Source organism: Hylaeus volcanicus, chromosome 5, assembly GCF_026283585.1.
Source record: "Hylaeus volcanicus isolate JK05 chromosome 5, UHH_iyHylVolc1.0_haploid, whole genome shotgun sequence".
In the NCBI taxonomy this organism is placed as follows: domain Eukaryota; kingdom Metazoa; phylum Arthropoda; class Insecta; order Hymenoptera; family Colletidae; genus Hylaeus; species Hylaeus volcanicus.
This window is the reverse complement of record NC_071980.1, coordinates 11869214-11890717: the sequence shown is the minus strand read 5'-3', so window position 1 is coordinate 11890717 and position 21504 is coordinate 11869214. Positions and strand designations below refer to the sequence as shown.

General features: G+C 31.2%; 2 protein-coding genes across 3 annotated transcripts; one reads left to right on the top strand and one right to left on the bottom strand.

The window, feature by feature from the left end:
- The first annotated feature begins 170 nt into the window (after positions 1 to 170).
- On the top strand, positions 171 to 10635 carry LOC128877650 (serine-protein kinase ATM). Of its 2 annotated transcripts, XM_054125146.1 has the most exons (18): positions 171 to 356; positions 580 to 717; positions 789 to 1209; positions 1346 to 1699; positions 1787 to 2183; positions 2272 to 6641; positions 6744 to 7067; positions 7133 to 7438; positions 7531 to 7745; positions 7825 to 8165; positions 8252 to 8718; positions 8802 to 9031; positions 9108 to 9224; positions 9320 to 9475; positions 9545 to 9690; positions 9768 to 9874; positions 9960 to 10238; positions 10424 to 10635. In XM_054125146.1, the coding sequence occupies exons 1-18, from the start codon at positions 285 to 287 to the stop codon at positions 10600 to 10602; spliced, it is 8619 nt and encodes a 2872-aa protein (XP_053981121.1). In that variant the 5' UTR covers positions 171 to 284; the 3' UTR covers positions 10603 to 10635. The 2 variants fall into 2 exon arrangements, with proteins under 2 accessions (XP_053981121.1, XP_053981122.1); XM_054125147.1 differs by lacking the exons at positions 171 to 356; positions 580 to 717; positions 789 to 1209 and having other exon boundaries at positions 1369 to 1416; positions 1559 to 1699.
- On the bottom strand, positions 10627 to 17659 carry LOC128877651 (DNA-directed RNA polymerase, mitochondrial). Its single transcript, XM_054125148.1, has 18 exons — positions 17331 to 17659; positions 16726 to 16836; positions 16474 to 16658; positions 16253 to 16380; positions 15418 to 15776; positions 14994 to 15340; positions 14583 to 14849; positions 14076 to 14423; positions 13831 to 14001; positions 13556 to 13681; positions 13264 to 13464; positions 12869 to 13144; positions 12473 to 12718; positions 12246 to 12405; positions 11920 to 12166; positions 11501 to 11672; positions 11314 to 11405; positions 10627 to 11111 (listed from the first exon to the last, which is right to left on the bottom strand). The coding sequence occupies exons 1-18, from the start codon at positions 17467 to 17469 to the stop codon at positions 10994 to 10996; spliced, it is 3693 nt and encodes a 1230-aa protein (XP_053981123.1). The 5' UTR covers positions 17470 to 17659; the 3' UTR covers positions 10627 to 10993.
- Positions 17660 to 21504: the final 3845 nt, after the last annotated feature.

Sequence of the window (21504 nt, the reverse complement as noted above, 5' to 3'; positions counted from 1 at the left end):
GAGCACCAATATTGCTAAAATCGGCCCCTGTCTAGTACCCTCTAGACTCTAGACTCTAGTATCTACTGCGGTCAGCTTCACCTTCACGTGGCTTCGCATACGTATTACGCAGTTTGTATAGTTTTCGCATTTTCGCGCGGGAATGTTGTGCTAGCTTTGCGCTTGCGCAGAAACCACCAAAACATCATGCCACCGACTGTTGCCGACGTTGATAGTGAATCTCAGTGAATCTTTCAACGCATTTAAAAGATCACAAAAGATGTAACGGGATCTAACTGATAAAAATGTCTGTATATTCTGAAAGAATACAAAAATTATTAAAAAGTGCAACAACTACAAAAATTACAGAGAGGAGAGTATGTATCTTATTCTAATTAACTACTCGCAATGCATTCATACTATTTAATTTTAATTTACTTCTTGTGTCATTTAATTTTGCATCTTGACAGTTTACGATTTTTTTAAGAAACAATAAATATTAATGATTAATGTTTCCTTCGAAATATCATTTAATAATTTTTCGTGAAAAGCGTATTATTTGTATTTGTATTTAACGTCGATTGCAATTTTTATTTTTAGAAATGCGTTGTAGAATTGTTGGAATTATATGAAAATGAAGAAGCGGTAAATGAGATACATAGAAGCACAGAACAAAATGTAAAAGGTGTTGTGAATTGGTCGTATATTGTACATACTGTACATAAACTATTGATAAATGTAAGTATATGTTTATTTAAAAAGTTTGTTAAACATAAATTTATTAAATAGTAAATTTATTTTTATTAAAGGAAACAAGTAGATTCGCTACTAAGGAAAAGAGTAACAAAGCGACACTTACAGAAAGACAAAATATATGTATGCTTGTACGAAAAACGATTCAACATGCAAATTGTTACAAAATACCACTTATAAAGTGCAAAGACATAATGCCTTTAATCTTGCAAGTTCTAGGGACAAAAACTTATGAATATTATCATGAAACTTATACGGGTATACTGGTTACATATATACTTCCATTTAAAATATATCAGGCAAAGATGTTACCTGAACAGTGGCAAGAATTATTGAAGATATGCATACACTTGTATGAAAATGTATCTTCACTTACAAATAAACGAACTATATTAGATGCTTTACAAATGATTGTATATTTTGGTTGCATCCACTCAAATCTACTTCTTCACCTAAAAAGGATATTATTGTTCTTAGGTGTGTATAAGTTATTAAAAACAAAAGTCAATTACCTAAATCCCTTTTAATGATAAGTTTTCAATACCTTTGTATAAAATGAAAAATTTTACATTTAGTTATGTCTTGAAACACTTTAAATTTTATTTTGTTTCAGAGAATGTTTTTCTTGATGTGAAAACAAATCAAGAAATCTTAGCAGAATCTGCTTATAAACTTACGAACACGGTATGTCAACAAATTGCAACTGAATATAGGATTATGCTTTGTCAATTTAGCGAAAATATTTTGCCAAACATAATTAGTTTAAAAAGTTCATCAGAGAAATACAAACTTTTATTACTTTTTATTAAAATTCATCATCCTAAAGGAAGATGTAAAGTCTGTGATGGAGCTTATGCTGATAATTGGGAGAAGTGGCACACGATACTCAAAAGTATATATTTAATGATCTTAAAAGATCTTAAAGTGGATGTACTTTCCAAAAATTTTATTTATCTTGCAAGCGAAGGTAATTGTTATTCATCTTTAATAATAAAATAATTGAAATGTATATATTTTACTTACTAGAAATCGTAAAAATATAAAATTGTTTTAGTTTTTAAACAAATGTTAGAAAATCCCAACATTATCATTGAAAAAACATCGTACAACGAATGTGATTATACGCAATCGGCGAAACGAAGACGAATTGCTATCAAAATTGATGGATTAGTTAATTTGGTCATGGATAATAATGCGCAAGAAGCATGGCCAATGATACAAATATTAATAGTGTTACTCAAACAATATCCCGAATGTTTAAAATCAGAAGACCTTACAGCATTTTTGAAAATCCTAGTAGATTTTCTTACGCAGTCTTGTAAAGAAGAAGTTATTATGGATAATTTATACGAATTGGCTGCTGTTTTGCTAGTAAATGAAAAAATGTTTTCAGTAATCGATATGGAAAACTCAAATATTTATTGGGATAAAATATGGGATATATTGTTAAGGTAAAATTTATTCTGTAAAATAGTATGAAATTGATTACGTAAATTACGAATTGCTCCTTCATTTTTTAACAGTAAATTATGATTTTAGGTCTCTAAATGTAAATCAAAACGAAACATCAACCCACAAACTTACCCAACTCTTTATAATAAATAATAAAATAACTAATCCAAATGCACTTTTAAAGCTGTATCTCACAAATGTTATTAAGTGGTCTATCATGAGTATTCGCACATTAGCAATACTTTGCGAATATTTATCATTGCCAACTGATATTACAATGGTTAATATAAATATGTGCTCGCCAACGATGAATTCAAATTCTGTCAGATTGTGCTTGCTAAAGTGGGCATTAGATATACCCTGGCATAAGATAGCAATACAAATAGTAATCGACGAGTTATGTTTACTGTTGATTAATATCGCAGTAAAGTCAAGGCATGAAAAACACATAAAATTTGACGAACAGAGTATCAATAATTCATGCGATTGTTTAAAGAAGGAAAAATATATCGAACCTTCTTATGAGGATATCGAGTATTGCTATTTATTACTAACGTATAACAGGGATTTATTAATTGAAAAAGAGAAAAAAACTGTTCAACAGAACACAAAAGTAAATGAGCATATATTGTACGTGCCAAGTATTGTTACGTCTTTAATGAACAGTTTATGTGACATAATTGATGAAAGTAATGGAGGCGATGATTTATATATAATGATTATAAAAGTTGCTGTTATAGCAAAAATAATATCAACAATGATGCAGTGGAATATAATACCTATGAATATTAACGAAGTGCATCTTGTAGATGCTATGAAACAGTATTTGGATCGTATTTATACTTTATTGGCGGATATAGATCCATTAAGAAGTAAATACATCTACCTTCGCAATGTAACAAAAGCACTTAACATACTCTATGAGACAACATATAATATTAATGTAACAAACATAATTGTCTCATCTGCAACTCCAGATATGTTAAAAAATATATTTAGCTTAATGAATATCGAAGATAATGAAATTGCCGATTACGAGGCAACTAAAGATTATTACAATGATTATGGCTTTTTTCAAGGTAGACGTAAATCTTTGGATACAGAAGTTCTGCATAGAAAACGATGTAACTTCTGTGACAAAGGTACGATTAGAATACAAGCGACAAGAGCTTTAGCATCGTTTTGTTGTATGAATCTAAGACAAGAAAAATGCGAGATTCAAATAAAACTTCTGAATAATTTACTTAAAATAGAGATGTATGATCTTTCGCGGACAGTTGATTTTAGAATGGCTGTCATAGTTTTAGAATCTTTATCGAAACGTGACAAAGAAGAATTGTGGAAAAATCACAAAGAAATACCGCTGAAAAATTTAGTGACATTATATCACGAATGTTGTCTAGATGAAACTGCCATTCATTATATATTAAAAATTTTGCCATATTTTCTTAAGTATGCTACAGACTATAATTGTTACCTAGAGGAGTTAATGAATATTATTTCTCACTTGAATAATCTTCGATCCAAAAAAGATTGTGGTTTCCACGTTCATATAGCATTTACTAAATGTCTTTTAAAAATTATTCGTATCAATCCTTTTCTTTTTCATTATGTATTACACAGTACTTCAGATCAATTAATGCCAATATTTGACAGTGTCTTATCATCTCTTGCCAGTCCTTTGTTTGTTATAAAATTACAAGCAATTAAATGCATACAAGAAGTATATTTTTTAACAAACATTGCTTTTAAATGGAAGGAAAAATTATTTATGCAAATCGAAGAATTGGTAAATAAGCTAATTATTAGCAATGAAAAAGTAGACAATAACAGAAATACTGATGAACGAGAGATCAAATTCGCAAGTTCTTTACTAGTACTTAGCGCTATAATATCTAGTAACGGAACATTTCAATGTTATGCTTTGTGGACGATGTTATGTTTCGTTATAGACCAAAAGATAGAAGTTCAAATAATACCAAGGGCATTAAAAATAATAACAAACCAAATATGTTACACAAGTCTCATAGAAGACAATCTAAGTTATCTAGCGACTCGTTGGTTTCATTCGAAATATTTATTACAGCCATTTCCTTGGAATTTGGTACAATGCGAATCTGAAGAAGAATTTTACAAAATGTACATTAATATGTTTGCATTTATTAAACTTAAAAATTTCGAACTTTCTAGCATTACGCCTCTCTGCAATTACGTGAACTTACCATTCGAACAAATTATTGAAAATATTTTTCCACAAATGTTGCTATGGTTATTATATAGTATTAACGAAAACAATGAAAGTAGTGCAAAAAAATTAGCAAATAAAATGTTTCATAAATTAATATCAAATCAAGATGAATTCGTTCAAATAAAAAAATTTTCTAATTTGTTTAATGATAAATTTGAAGAGACACTAACATGTCTTATTGAAAGATTACATGACGAAGATTATCTCGAACAAATGTTAGAAGTTCGAACTTCATTTCCAATATCAGATCCTCCTCACTTTAAAAGAGAAGTAATTGAAACTTGCTTAGAGTATATGAGACAACATTTTTTTGCAGAAGAAAGGTCTGTACAATATGTTCTAGCATGCAATTGTCCAGATATACTGCAAAAAATATTATTACATTTAGTTAGCAACATTTACAAAAAGAGATTTGTGGAACATAAAGTAAAAGCCTTTCATCAGTACATGTTCTTTTGTACATTAATTGTTGAAGAGTTGAACGAGGACTATTTTAATAAATTGTCTATGTATCTAATAAAAGATATTAGCTACAGTTTACTTCATATAATTAAAGTACATGATGATGTTCTTCTTCATATAGCATGTAAATATTTCTATAAATTTTTAAAGCAAGTATTACCTTTAAGAAGCAAAGAGATTAAAGAAATTTTGAGTTTCGCAGTCATAACATTAATTTCTATTGCACAAGCAGAAAAAATGCCAATAACTTTAGACATACTTAGTTTTTTATTAATCGAGCAAAAAGAGATATTATGCGGTGCAATAGAAAAGTTAAATTCATTTCCAAATGTTCCTATTTTTCGAGAAATCCGTAATGTCCATAATTCTTTAAAGTATAAAAGGGAAAAGACTTATAGTCTAGAAGAAGAAGTGCAACATTTCTTAAAATCTTTGGTTGATAAAAACGTAAATTATAGCATAGAAGATATTTCACATTTACGGCTACAGTTATCAACGAGAAAAGAAGAATTGCAGAAATTATACAATAAACTTGAAACGATGCGTGGTTTTGCTGAAGATTGTGCATCGAGCATGTTGCATCAGTTGATATATAAACTCATAAAATTAACAGCATCTTCCGACGTTGATGTCTCGCTTGAGGCATCAAAGTGTCTGGGTGAATTAGGTCCAAACGATTTAACATCAATGATATTATATTTAGAAAAAAGTCACGTTAAAGAAACTTCTGATTTAATAGAAATATTATCTTACAAAATAGTAAGCAAATTGTTACAATTTATATTTCAAAGTGATATAGAACTTCGAAAAGTTAGTGCCAACGCGCTTTATGTTATATTGTCATCTCCTTGGGGGCAAAAGGTGTTAAGTAAACAATACATGGAACATCTAAAAACTATTTTAGGTGAAACACAAGTAACGATATCTTTACACTATATTCAGCCATTTAAAGTTGGAAAAAGTTCAAAAGTAAGGAAAGTTGGCATAAATAACGAAAAAATTAATAATATTCTAAATCCACATAATACTATTTGGTCAGTTGAATCCGATGGTTCGTATAGCAATTGGATTGTAGAGATAACATGTAAAATTGCAGAATGTCTTACAGGATTTTATTCTGAAAATTTATTCCCGATTTGTGCGCTAAGTACTAATTTTTGTGAGATAATTTTACCAAGAATTATTTTTCTAATAATTGATATAGATAAAAAATACATGTCCAGCGTATGTTCTTGTATTAATGCGTTTTTTAATTATCATTTTAACTATATGATGGAACCAAATACTTCTTCATCTGTAATGCGTAAAAATTGTGATCATCAAATTATGCACTGTATGTTAAATATTGTAAACTACATTAGGATACAAGTTACCGACAATGTTCATTTAAAGTTAAATTATATGTACATCGCTAAAGCTGCGCAATATTGTTCAGCATTTTTTACTGCGATACTATACGCGGAAATGTTTTGTGAAAATATTTTAAACGATTACAATAATTTTACCAATGTTTCAAAAATTGATCGTATCTATGAATTGTCACCTGAAGAAGGAAAGGTGATTCAAAATATTCTTCGGGACACTTACTCGAAAATAGGTGATTTTGACGCTATTCATGGTACCGGTTCCTCTCATTTACAAGATCATTCCACTCGTATACAGCATTATGTTCAAACTCATGATTGGAAGAAAGTAATGCTCGCCCAAGATGTTGAACTATCTTTTGGAAACATGACAGTAATCAAAGGTACGTAAGTATATTTTATATAATTAGTATACTTAATAATTTAGTACCTAATATAATCGTGATATCTTTTTTAATATGTATCTAATTGTACATGCATTACAGAAATGGCTAATGGATTACACCAGTCTGGTCTACAATACTTACTCGGTAATTTCATATCTACCATATCCAAAAGTGCTGAAAACATTGATGAAGATATTCAGTACGAATGTGCTTGGCGACTTAGCAATTGGAATCTTTGCGAAATGAATCAGTTATATCCACAAAACGATTATAAATTAAAATCGAACATAACTGAGTGCGATTATCATTTTTATCATTACCAGGCGCTAAAATATTTTCACGAAGGCAATGATATAGGTGTACAAAGTGCAATTGAAAACGCTCGCATGAGTATCATCAAAGCACTCAGAAATATTAGTTTAGGTAAGGATCAGTAAATTTCTTAATATAAAATAAACATTGTTTATCTAACAGTATATTATTTCCAGAAAGCAGTAAAACTATATATGAAAGGCTGATGCAGTTACAGTTAATTCGCGAGATAGAAGAATTAAGCTTTGCTAAACCAGATGAATATGAAGCGGTGTTGGAAAAATGGCAACAGCAAGATATAACAAATTTTAACGAATTTCAATACCTCGAACCAATTTTAACTCAGCGGACTATTATGTTTCAAATAAACGATACTTTGACTGATAATGTTAAGCTAAAGCATGCACTGTTTAATACATATTTAGAAATTTCAAAAGTGGCAGCGGATAAAGAAAATTTGCATATCGCTACTCGTTCTCTAGGTATATAAAATATAAACATATAAATTGCACGATACTTTGATTATATTTGTACATATGCATTTTATCGATATGTCATTCTGTTTCCATAAAAGCTGTCTTAGCGAAACAAAAGGACTTGCCTTCCAAAATTCAAGATCAATTACTTTATCAGGAATCTCTATTGGCGCGACTTAGAAAAGATTTGGAAATCGGACGGTTTCTGTTGCGCAATTTAATGCATAAAGAAACATTGGATAAGAATTTACGAGCACAAGTATTAAGAGTTTATGGAGATTGGATGGCTGAAACAAAATCGGAAAATCCTGAGGTATACATCGAATATGTATTTATAAAAGTCTTATATTCATTTACATATGAGTTTTAATAGTTTTCCATTTATTCCTCAGGCTGTGATAAAAAAGTATTATTTAACATCTATAGATGCAAGCTTTTCTATTAACGAACAAACTACAAATAGTCTTAAGAATTTACATGACACACAAGTAGCTCTGGCTCGCTTTGCTGATACTCAATTTGAACAAATATGTTCGTATATGAAATCTCCTCAATTTGAAAGTCTGAGAGAGTGTATTACGTACTCAGGAAGAGGAATTAGCATGGATTCAGTTCCTAAAGACGAGGATGTTCGAAAAGCTTTAATTTTGAATCAGAGACAAAATATAAATGATGTTGCTGAACTAGAACGCATACAAAAAGAAAAACATAAATATTTAATCTTAGCGCTACGGTAAGTTTTGCAAATTTAAATAAAATCATTAAAAAATTTCCTGTAGAGGATGATGTATTTATAACATGGAATGTTTCTTTGCATAGATACTATTTAGCAGTTCTACAACAAAGTGAAGACTATAATCTCTTGGTATTTAGAGTAGTAGCACTTTGGTTAGATAATGTACAAACAAAAGAAGTTAACGATTTATTGCACGTAAATCTCGTTAAAATACCATCTTTTAAATTCATTCCGCTTGCTCCACAATTAGCAGCGCATATGAATGACGTTTTTGATGACTTCTCTAAGGGAATATATAAAATTATGGAACGTTGTGCCTTGGAACACCCGCATCATACATTACCGGTACTGTTGGCATTGAAAAACTTACATGGCGATTATGAGTACAGTACAACTAAGAAAAAGAAGACTGCGGAGCCCAGAGTTCTCGGAGCTAAAAAATTATTACACGAATTAATGCAGTCAAATATCGAATTGATTTTGCGCGAAATGGACAAGTTATCACACTCCTTAGTTATGTTAGCTAATCATACAACTTCTTCGAACAAATGCAAGTATATTATAATTTAAATACGTATTAGTATAATGTTTAATAGTTCTGAGTAAGTTTTTTAGAAAATTTTTTATTTACAGCCGGCTCTAAAATCAACATACCTAAAAATCAAGAAATTTTAAAAGTTAAAAATTTCGTAAACGTACTTGTACCAACGTTAACAATTAATTTAAAACCATCCAGAAATTACAATGATATCATTGGTATCTCTAAATATGTGGAAACATACGAAACTGTCGGAGGTGTAAATACACCGAAAAAACTAATTTGCATTGGTACAGATGGAATTGCAAGATATCAGTTAGTAAAGGTATACTATTTATAATATATGTGTCGTTACTCAAGTAACTCGTATAATTATTGAAATACATTTAAATCTTCCGCAGGGAAAAGATGACTTGCGACAAGATGCTGTAATGCAACAAGTTTTTAATGTAATGAATATACTCTTGAAAGCTTATAAAGAAACTAAACGAAGAAAATTGATGATTAGAACTTACAAGGTACTTCTGCTGAATGCTATTTATCGTTTGAGTTTATTCCGTTATTTTATTTATTATGTGTTTAAAGTCTATACTATTGGTACTCATTTTCTTAGGTTGTCCCATTGACACAAAGATCGGGAATATTAGAATGGTGCGAGAACACGATACCCATCGCACTCCTATTGACAGGTTCGAAAAATATTCCTGGACTTCATGAAAAGTATTATCCGGAAGATTATTCGGCGACCGATTGCAGGCAGAAGCTGGCAGTAAGATTATATTTAAATATAATATAAAATTCTTAAATATAATTTCTTTATTTATACCTTTATTTCTAGAATGTGTCAAAATCATCAACTGACGTAAAATTAGAAGTATTTATGAATTGCTGTGCTCACATGCATCCAGTCATGCATTATTTCTTTACTGAAAAATATCCATCTCCTGAAACATGGTTCGAAAGAAGATTGGCGTATACGCGCAGGTTAGTTACTATATAGAAATTATTATATTTGCTGCATTATATTAAATTTGTTCTATATGATTGTATACTATTTATAGCATAGCAACAACTTCTATGGCGGGATACATCTTGGGTTTGGGAGATAGACACTTAAGTAATATTTTAATGGATCAAACAACTGCTGAAGTAATTCACATTGATTTTGGTAAGAATATTTGTATTGCTCTCTAATAATAATATACACAGAAAACATTTAGAAAATGCATTCTAATATTGTTAAATATAATTAGGTATAGCATTTGAACAGGGGAAAGTGCTACCAGTTCCTGAAACTATTCCATTTAGACTTACGCAGAATATCGAAGTAGCAATGGGTGTGTCTGGCATAGAGGGCACAATGAGACATTGTTGCGAGAAAACGTTAACCGTATTACGCGATCAAAGACAAGTAATTATAACTCTGCTGCAAGTTCTTTTATACGACCCATTATTTACATGGACTGTCACGCCAGCTAAAGCGTACAATATGCAAAGTGGGCATTCCTCGAGATCGGTCGAAATTAATCAGTGTAAATATTACCCTTTTTATCTTCATATTGTCTTTAATATTAACACAGTAGAGATAATGCAAATGTTTCCTTCGTTATAATTTACCGTGTACGTAAATTCAGCAAGGAAAATTTTATTTAACACACATAAATATACAAATAATCGAAATATCATTTCAAAAATATACAAAAAATATTATGACTAGGTTCAACGATAACTAATAAAACAGCAGAAAGAGCTCTTCTGAGAATCGAACAGAAACTACAAGGCACCGAGGAAGGTTTAGCATCCAGTGTATCTGGTCAAGTTGAACGACTTATACAGCAAGCACGTGATCCTGTGAATCTCTGTCGTCTGTATTATGGATGGCAACCGTATTTATAATATTTTAATGATTATACAAATTATGAAGTATTATGAAGGACGGTAGTTAAAAATAGGGATTATATTTTACTATATTATAACTTGTTTTATACAAATATTTATCAATGATCAAAAATGTAAACAAAACCAGTAAACACACGTATTTATAAAGTACATTTTATAAGAACTGTGCATAAATAGTAAACGCATATGGTTAAAGAAGTATTTTTGTGATACCAAAATACAGTAATATAAATATAAACTAAGAATTATACCAAGGATCTACAGCAGGGTTGAGTAGGAATTATCCAAAAGAACTAAGGCGACAACCCTGATCTAGTGATTTCTAGATAATGTTTAAGTTTGATTTATTATTCTCATTAATGTACATAGAAAGTGCTAGTACTGGTTTTTAACTAAAGAAGTAAGTAGATGACAAGACATGTTTTATATCAAAAGTGCCCTTTTTTGGTATTTTAGTTAAATATTCACGTATCTCTTCTATACTTTTGTATCTATTCTGTAGGGTCCTGCAATCATTTTAAATATAGGTTAGTATGTAAATTTTATTATGCTAAATTTCTTAAGTGTTTTCAGATAAAATTTGTAATAAAAGATATGACACTCTAAATTGTTTTAAGACAACATTAGCATAACATTATTTTAGTAAAAATAACATTTTTACTAAATCCTGAACGAAATACTACTCTTACGAATACGAAGATTACTTACATATAAATCGGTTCATAACGTTGTACAAAAGACGCCGCTAAATTCTCGAGAATGGGTTCAGTATGAAGAGCGACAAATTGTTCTCTACATATCTATAAAAAATATTGATTATGCATTACGAAACGTATAAAAAAAAATGTTAGTGATACCCGAAAGTCTAAAATCACTTATTTTAGATTATACTCACTTTATTCATACCATCCACGGTACAAGCGTGAGTCCAGAAACAATCATGCACCGAGACAAAATCAATATTTGCTTGTCTACAATGTAGACTAGTAAGCATCATATGAGTTGAATCCAGAGAGTGTATAAAATTTGGCGCAAACGCATTCTTTTGTTTCAAAGTATCTGGTATACTACAAATATAAATTACGTGACTTTTACTTTAATAGAATCAATTTTGTATAGATAGTCGCATAAAGTGTTCTTCATACTAATCAAGGAAAGTAATAAATACTTTTTGATATTTCAGAATTTGCTAGAGTTACTTGGTGATTTGTTACTTTATCTAGAGACACGGTAGTGTCGCGACGACAAGTACATGTAATATTTTATCTAATCCATCCTGTATATGTGTTTATAATATTATCAATTTTTACTAACTCTTTGCCTTTGAGAGGTTTTTTTATATATTTCTGCTGCTTAATGTAAGGCTGTACAATGGGCAAGCCCAGAGGTGTAGTCCATTCTACATTTTCACGGCAAACAGATGAAATAACTCGAGCACACATTGTGAACCAATCCTGAATCTCTCTTGCGCTTTCGAACATTGTTCTCAAAGTAGTAAATGTTTGTTCGGTCAAATACATACTAGCAGGCATGATAAATTCTTCCGGAAAGTCTTCTAAGTCTATGTGAATTAAGAATAATGAACTATAGTCGAGAAACATGTAAATTTATCATTTTTAGTAAGGAAATTAATTATTCACCCCTCAATTGTTTTGCTATTTGACTTTTTGCACCATATTTTGTTACACCGTATACCGTCGTCATCACTGTTTGTTTTATAACTTTTCTCTTCACAAAATTTTTTAACACTTTCGCAATTGCACTGCCATTCTCAGCGTCTTCCTGTCGTCGTTTCTCGACCTAATAAGCAGCGAAATACTTTTCTCAAAAATATTTATAGTATATATTTATAATGTGCAAATCTTACCATAGAAACAACTGTGGAATACACATCTTTTGGTGTGTCAAACGGATGTAAATTGACACTCTCGGCACCTATCTGATCTCTGCCAAGTGCTGCGTAATGTTGAAGACCGTTGCAACTTCCATCCTGATGCACAGGAAACCGACTTTCGTATTTCTCTATGTCTGGCGCTTTCAATGCATTCGCTATCTCCATACATCCTGCTAAAGTTTGCCATGGTTCTTCTGACTTCGCCCACCACATTTTACCCTTTAACATATAAATACCGACACCGATACATATTCAAAGTTACTTAAAGTCTTCTAAGCGATAGAAATGTGTAAACCTGTAGCCGTGTACCTAATCCGAAACACTAAACAAACTCGTAATAGTTTTATTTCCAATAAAATTATAACTTACCGTTAAAGGTTTAGCAGCGCTATCTAATATGTTTTCTATATTTTCGTCCGCGTATGCGAGACGTTCTTTAATAGAAGCTGATTTTTTTAAGCTTGTTAAATTGATAACGTGAACTTTTAACCAATCCAATCCATTTGGACCTAAAGGTTTAGCCTTCGCGAATAAGAGCAAAGAACGACCCAGATCAGATGACAGATGATTTAGGTGAGGAGGAATAGGATAAACTCGTCCTCTGAAGTCCAAATTATGCGGCAACCAAAATATTTTATCTCTAAACTTTGAAGGTAATAAAAAATTAAGTGTATACAATTTTAAATAGCGCCGAATTAAATGTTATTTACTAATTTTCTATGAAAGATTAAAAATTTTGTTTAAAAAAATAATGAAGTACTTACGTGATTAGCAATCGATAATCTATAAAGTGAATCACACCACAACGAGTACATTTCATACTTTCTTTGCTTATATTTTGCCATTGATATTGCTGCACTGCGTTTTTCTTCAGACGTAGCAGTTTTATTTATGGAAGCTGGAGGACACAATACAGAAATTGATTGAGGAACGTTCAACTCTACGGAACCACCACGTTGAAATATCTAAATTACAGGAAATCGTGTGTTATTCGTAAATATTATAATTTATCGATGTTATAAGGAATAATTAGAAAGATATTGAAATTATAAATACTTCGATCACGATATCAAGTATAGCGCAATTAATTATCCATGGACTACCACTGAGTTGATTTAAAGAATCTAATACAGGATACAACTGTTCCAGCGGAGTATTTACAAGTTTTTTCCATGGATTATCCTAAAAAGCGACTTCAATTTATGTAAACGTAACACATATATCATATATATTATATTATGTTAGATATATGTAGCATACATTTGGGTCCTCTAATATTATAATCTTAAATACGATTTTCTACTTTATTTATGGGGAACTTATCTACTTACCGAGAAACCTGCAGCTCTTACAATTTCAATTCTAGTTAAAGGGTATCCTCCTGTGTAAATGGAAGTCCATGGACGCGACGGACAATAAGAAGGTAAAAGAATCGAACTAAATGTTAGCATATCTATCTGTGAGTCCCTATACAACTTCGATACTAAAGGATGAGGCTTAATCTATAATTACAATACATAATATTAATGTATAATTAAAACAATATTTTTATAATAAAATTTTTCGATGTACAAACCTGTTCTGCTAAATAATTCCCCCTATTTCTGAATAATGTATAGAATGCAGGAATAGAACATTTAACTTCTGGTCCTCTGAACATCTCAGGTTGAATTATTATATCGTTTAAGATAATATTATACAAAAATTTGCCAATAGCTGCGATTACATCTGAAGGCCAATTGATGCATATAGTATCTAAAGATGTACCAAATTCCTTTTGCTCGCATTCAAAGTGTTGCCATATAGTACGATTATTCATATTTTTTAATTGTGGGACGCTTGTAGGATCTAGATACCATTCCAGATACTTTTGATAAACGCTAACGATTTTATCTATTACTCCAGTCTGTTTTTTCATTTTAATCTACAAGTTATGATTGTGAAGAATAAAAAGTGTTAAACAATATTTACATATTAATATCAAATAATTAGTAATACAAATACATTTCCGTTTACTTTATAAATAACGATAAATTAAAAATATTGTTATTTTATTAGCAAAATCATATAAATATTTATATACCTCGTATTTCCTAAATATAAATTTTCCTAAGTCAACATGTAACAGCTTAAGAGATGTGCTATAAGTTTCTGAACCATGAGCAATATGCTTAATTTCTCGTAATATAGCGTTTACGTAGTCTTCTTCATTCAATACTTCGAAAAACGGCCATAACACCGTCAAAGATTTAGATCGACATTCTTTCTCTTTTAAACTCTTTAAATTCCTTTTAAAGGCTGTTGATACTATTTCTCTCCAGTAGTTTTCTATTTCAATCAACTTTTCTTTCTAATTTTAACAAAAAAGGTCAGTTACTATTATATCAAACTTATAGATGCAACTAGTAAAAGTAAGATACTTTCGAAACTATTGTTTAAAGAACAATCGAATTTAAATATAATATTAATTTAAACGAGTATAATAATAACATACATGTTTAGAAACAACTGTCTCTAGGCTGGGTTTTTCTATGCTTTTTATTTGCACCTCGAGAGCTGATTCGTTTTCTAGCTGCTTGTTTAAATAATTTTTTAATTCATCGATTGTTACTAGACCTTTAACTGGACTTTCATAGTCATTCCTCTTAAAAACATTGCTTAAAAGATTGTACATATATTCCGTATTTAACGTAGTATATGATGGATTAAATTTTGGATTTAGATGTCTAATCGCATTGAGTACAGTGTTTTGTTGACCGCAATTGAAGTGCGATTTAGTAAAGATGTCATTAAAAGATATATTATTATCGTTCATGTCGCATTGAACTCTTATCATCAGTGCTGCATAGAAAAAGAAAACCTTTTACAATGTATTGTCAATTCTTGAATATACTATTGCTCTAACAAAATATAATTACCTTTCTGCTTTAGATCAATATTGTTTCTTCCAAGAGCATCAAACAAATATACATACGTTTGCGGTGTTGGTTTTAAGGAATCTTTTTTTATCATATGATACAATTCTATTACTTTCTCAAGATCTCCCTCAGAAGCATAAGCTTCTAAAAGGATATTATAAAGTTCGATCTGTTGATCACATTTAAATTTGCGTTGCTTATATTTTCTGTATTTCATTAATGTTTTGGTTGCTCTACTTAACATTCCGCAACTTAAATAAACTTGCATGTGCGCTAACAAGCTTTCAATATATAGTTCCACAATTCTTTCGTTAATAACTGTTGCAGAATTCTTTTGTATGTCCTGAGAATCTTTCTTCCTACATGATAATTTATTTGTATAATATTCTTACTTTGCAACATCATTACTATCAATTGCAGTAATAATCTAATAAGTCTAATAATCGGTATGGAATGATTATATACCTCATTGAACTATCAAACAAATATTTTTACAAAAGTTATTTAGTACAATTAGTATTTACTAAGTCGTTTCCTTTTCTTAATAAGTACACTTCGCATTTAGTAGTCATCTTCTAGTGTAATAGAACTCTCAGAGGCTGTAGCTACATTTGATTGTAAATGTAGCTACAGTACGGGTCTAGCAATCCCAAGGTACCCAAACTATAATAAAGTCAATGGGCCCCCAACGAACTACTGGTATAGTAACGTAGAGCGAGAATTAAATGAATGTAAAGAACGAAACTGACCATAGGCAGTGTTAAACGATGTCGCATTTGTATGAAAATGTTACAATATATATGTATATATATTATTGCATTTTTATTATACTTACATCTTGGATGTGTCCACAGTTTTATTTCCTTTTTTATTTAAAGGTCCTTTCTTAAATTTGTCAGATTCTTCTATATCATCATAGAGGTCTTCACAATTTATTATGTTGTTAGGCAGTGTCGTGTCTTCCTGTTATTTTTTTTGTAAATGATCATGATAATAAAAATTGATAAATATATTATATAAATAATCAGCAAAGTAAACAAATTTCTATATATTTACAATATTGTAGTCAATATTATTGTTGTAAAAAGCATAGTCGTCCTTATTTATATGTTTTGGACATGTATCATTGATTTCGTGCAATTCATCCATTTCATTATCAGGTTGATCCACAAGCTTAAATATATTAGAGACTCTTAGATTTTTTCCTGTAGTTCTTTTATTCTGCGTTGCTTTATCTGATACTACAATGAAAATAATTGAAATTGAAAAGCTATTCAAGCTTCAATACATTATTAATAAAACATTTACCTTCCATTAATTCAGAATATTTTTTTGACCTTTGCTTAACTTTTTTCTTTATTGTAGAATCGCTTGATAGCTTTACTGTTGTAGCATTATTACGAATTTGATGGTGCATTACTATAAATTAAATAAATTCACATTAAAAACAATTAAAACACTTATAAATATGTACAAAATTATGTATAATTCATAGATTATATTACACTTTATTATACTTTGTATATATTTTATTTTGTTTTATTATACTTTGATATGTAGATGTATTACATTTCTTTTTATAAAGTGCATCTATATTTCGTAATTTATACCTAATTACAATTACATTAACTATTATTGTGTACTGAATAAGAACATTTCACTCTACCCATTTTCATACCATAAATATCTTTAATGAAATTTATATAAATATAATTGAAACAAAGAAAATTATAATGTTTAAACGAACGATACACGTGAAAATTATATGTAATAAATCAAATGGTACATTCTCGATAAGTATTCTGATTTCAAAAATTTGTAAACAAGCGATTGAAGCTGCACAAACGAGTAAGTCTACTTCTAACGAGCAATTAGAACTATGAAATATCATGAAGATACATTAGCGAACATACTTTTTGATACTTTCCCATGATAGAAATTACAGTAAGAGCACAACCTTATTGAACTCTGCATAATTATTTGTTTTGGCATAAATAAAACACCATGCGAGGAGATCCGTTTTCTAACTGATGTTAAACAAAGTTTGTACATCTTTGTATAATTAATCAGAAGATGTCCGTAAATTAATCATTTCGTAAATTAATCATTTCGTAAATAAATAGTTTATTCAAAGAAATAACCATCTAAGTAAAATAACCTATAAACGAACCACAGTAGCATTCTGTGACTACATGGGACTACATGAGGAACTAAAGCTACATAACCAATATAAGTTAACCATGAACTTAGGATTAAAGAGAGTAGCATATCGTCTTTAAAGGAAGAGTGACGATGTAAACGGAACTTAAATTCAATTTGTTGCATTTTTCATGCATACTTTGCATCGCCTTAAATCGTTCTAAATGACTATAATTCTTTCTTTAAATTTATTTTTATTTATTAGAAGCTCTCTGGCATATTTTCATTTAATAGAAATTATGAAACTTTGAAGATACGATGTAAATATACAGTTTATTTCATAGACGATGAATACAACTACTTATATTAGTTATATTAGTTATATTAGTTATATTATAGTTAAAGGGTGTAACATTTACAATATTTTTTAAATGGAACTTTTGGTATCTTGACCATGGATCTAGAAATGCTTCATAATTTTCACCCGTTATACATCAGACCCATGACGATACGCACCTGGCTGCTTTTGGGCACGATTAATCAGATTCAATGTTAATACATAAATCTTCGCATAGATTTAATGATTATCATACGTATTAAGACTAAAATGCTGTATAATCATGTATTTCTAATTACAATGGTTGCTGTATGGTATACAGGATGTCCCAAAACTCGGGGAGGAGCCGGAAATGGGGGGTAGCTGAGACGATTCTGAACAACAATTTCCTTTGCAAAAATGTCGGATGGGGCTTCGTTAAAGAGATATTAAGCGAAAACCCCGACCAATCAGAGTGCGCGTAGACCGTTGGAGCGGCCGCGGTAGCGTAGGCTACGCGCTGGCGGCTGCGCTTGCACGCGAACAAGTGACTCTACGTGCATCGAAGCATCGACCTAGCGCGTAGCCTTCGCTACCGCAGCCGCTCCAACGGTCTACGCGCGCTCTGATTGGTCGGGGTTTTCGCTTAATATCTCCTTAACGAAGCCCCATCCGACATTTTTGCAAAGGAAATTGTTGTTCAGAATCGTCTCAGCTACCTCCCATTTTCGGCTCCTCCCCGAGTTTTGGGACACCCTGTATAGTTCCATTTAAAAAACGAAACTTCACCATCATATCTTTGAAATGAATAATATAAAAGAAAATTTCATTTACGCCACAATATAGAGCCATTGTATCATGCAATTTACATATAAACAAATTTTTCGTATCATCGATAGTTATTAAAATATGGGTCTGTCACACTTTAGCGTGGACGCACTGTATATCTTATGGTTCATCGTCATCATTTTCAGATATTGAAGTGCATAATTAGTAAGGATATCGCCATTTTCCAGCACCCTCCTTTCTAGAATATTTGTCTGACAGTGATTGTATTAAAAAGGATCTCATTCGAACATCGATCCATATATCCTTCGAGTTTTCATCATTCCCAGCCTAGCATACCTCTATGCGAGGAACTTGGCGTATGATGTAGAGCAGCGATGCGAACGCACATCGTTCTTGCTGTAATGCACTCCGGGCGTTTTCGGTCGAGACTGCATCCTGTGTTCCTCGGTTCCCTCGGCATGAAGCCAGTTTTCGATAGGCCGAAATCTCTTTGTTGGCGTAGTCACGGAAGACCAGGTCTCGTCGGCCTATCGGAAGTTCCTCGTGCTCTCTGGTAAAAAGCAGGACAATCGAATGCTACGCGGATGATTCTGTGGACCGACGCTGCCGCGCCGACCTAGTTTGTCGCAGCCAAACATTTGCATCGACAGCGGAGGTACGGTGTCCATAGACGACAATTACAAACGTACCAGTTACGCGACAGCTTCAAGGGAATTTTTCTTTTGGGTTTGTTGTGCAGCACGACTGTGCTAACTAGGTTTAGAACAGAGTGATCTCCGCTTGGAATACTTGCGCTTGCATAGAGGACAAGACGTATAGGACGCATTAGAAGGATATGTACATACAGTGGGTCGTGAAAATGTTAGCTTTCGTAACGGGTCACGTGTTACTTGTTAAAAACAAAAAACATATATTAGGTCGTCCCATAAGTTCGTGGTGCAGACTGAGGCAACATTTAAGGGGTTAGTCGCAGTCAGGAAAATGAAAACGGACATTTTCTTGTGTGTTGTTTTGAAGGTATTAAATAATAATTTTTATTAACGAAATTTAAATATATGACAAAATATATCTTAAAGAACTATAAACAAATTTTAGTTTTAAAACAAGGTTAATTCATCTCGTCATAACAGGCGATGGTGTGGGTGGCCATTTAGTTTGCAGTGAGCAAGATTTCTCCAAACTAGTATACCTGAAAACAAACATAAAGGTAGATTTGGAGAATATATTAGACTAACGGGTCCCTGATCGAAGGATTTTGGAAAAAATTAATTTAAAACAAAGTGACGTACATTTGAAGTTGAAGTTCAATTTTCATTATAAAATTAAGTGATTAAATAGGGAATAAAAAGAAAAGTATATAAGAAAATAAAAAATCCTTCGATCAGGGACCCGTTAGTCTAATATATTTTCTAAATCTACCTTTAGTTTTGTTTTCAGGTGCACCAGTTTGAAGAACTCTTGCTCACTGCAAACCAAGTGGCCACCCACGCCATCGCCTGTTATGATGAAATGAATTAACCTTTTTTTAAAACAAAAATTCATAGTTCTTTAAGACATACGTTAACATACTTTAAACAAAAATTATTATTTAAAACCTTAAAAACAACACACAAGAAAGTGTCCGTTTTCGTTTTCCTAACTGGGACTAACCCCTTAATAAAAAAAAAAAGACTACAGAAATTTTATAGTGACAGTATAATGACCATGTCAGAAACGAGGGAAAATATTGCAAAACGAGAGAGATTACCTTTTCTTAGAACACTTAAGGGTATGTTTTATATATTAATTTGAGTAGCAGAAAAATAAGTGGCATGAACTTATGGGACGACCTAATACATACTCTGATATCACGCAGAGTTATATGTAACCTTTCTCTGTCCGATCTTATAAGGTCTCTCTCGAAAGACGAAGTTTTTCTACGTTATTTCTAAAGCTTAATTATGAAGGAACAAGTCACTTAGAAATTCGGGCAGAGAAACGGTACAGGTAAATTGTTACTATTTCTATCGCGTTCAATTGTTACTATCAATTGTTACTATTTCTATCGCGATGGGAAATGAGACTAGTCTTAAAAACACATTTTTCAATTAAATGCAAAAACATTTCACGTTAAACTAAATTGAATAATGCATAAAACAATTGTATATGTTACGGTGAATTATGCATAATCACATGTGTTATGTTTTTCATTTGTACTTAGCTTTTATTTTATGTTTAAATAAATGAATTTAATTTAATAATTGACCAAACTATACGTATTTCGTTTACAATTTACATGTCTTTTTGTGGAACGTATCTAAGAATATGTGTACGTCATAATATTCTTCGTGAAATACAAAATGAATGAAAAAAGGGGTATACATATATTTGAATGTCGCTCTTTTTAACGAATTTCTAAACCAGACACAATTAAGTAACAATAAAATGGCATTAAAAATTATTCGTTACGCCTTGGAATAAATCCAATAGATGAAAATTGAATTCAGTTCATAGTTAGCGAGTTTGGCGTAAATATAGTTAATTGAAAACGGCGTGCAACAGTAATATTGTAAACAGATAATTAAACTTGTGGATCATCCACTGAAAAGCGGATTACTCTTTCACTGGAGAACCTTATCACCAGTGTCTGTTAAACGTTACGATATAATTACTTAATAACTAAAAGTTATTAAGAGATTGACGCTTAACTGAGGCTTACGCACAGTTAGTTCATAGAGTTTTCGCTATTTCTGCATCCGCGCTAGAACAATAATTATCTTAATGCACGCTCGCGCTACTTCTTTCCGACGTCGCTACACGTCGCAATACGTGTAGCCTGCAGCTGCAGCTGCAAAATACCGTCC

Bases quoted from the DNA above. Each gene is read 5' to 3' on its own strand.
- LOC128877650 (XM_054125146.1), top strand. From the start codon at position 285: ATGTCTGTATATTCTGAAAGAATACAAAAATTATTAAAAAGTGCAACA. The intron at 2,184-2,271 runs GTAAAATTTATT...TTATGATTTTAG, and splicing joins ATATGGGATATATTGTTAAG to GTCTCTAAATGTAAATCAAA. The intron at 9,476-9,544 runs GTAAGATTATAT...CTTTATTTCTAG, and splicing joins ATTGCAGGCAGAAGCTGGCA to AATGTGTCAAAATCATCAAC.
- LOC128877651 (XM_054125148.1), bottom strand. From the start codon at position 17,469: ATGTACAAACTTTGTTTAACATCAGTTAGAAAACGGATCTCCTCGCAT. The intron at 14,850-14,993 runs GTATGTTATTAT...TGTTAAAATTAG, and splicing joins AGACAGTTGTTTCTAAACAT to AAAGAAAAGTTGATTGAAAT. The intron at 14,002-14,075 runs GTTTGTACATCG...TTGTAATTATAG, and splicing joins GGAATTATTTAGCAGAACAG to ATTAAGCCTCATCCTTTAGT.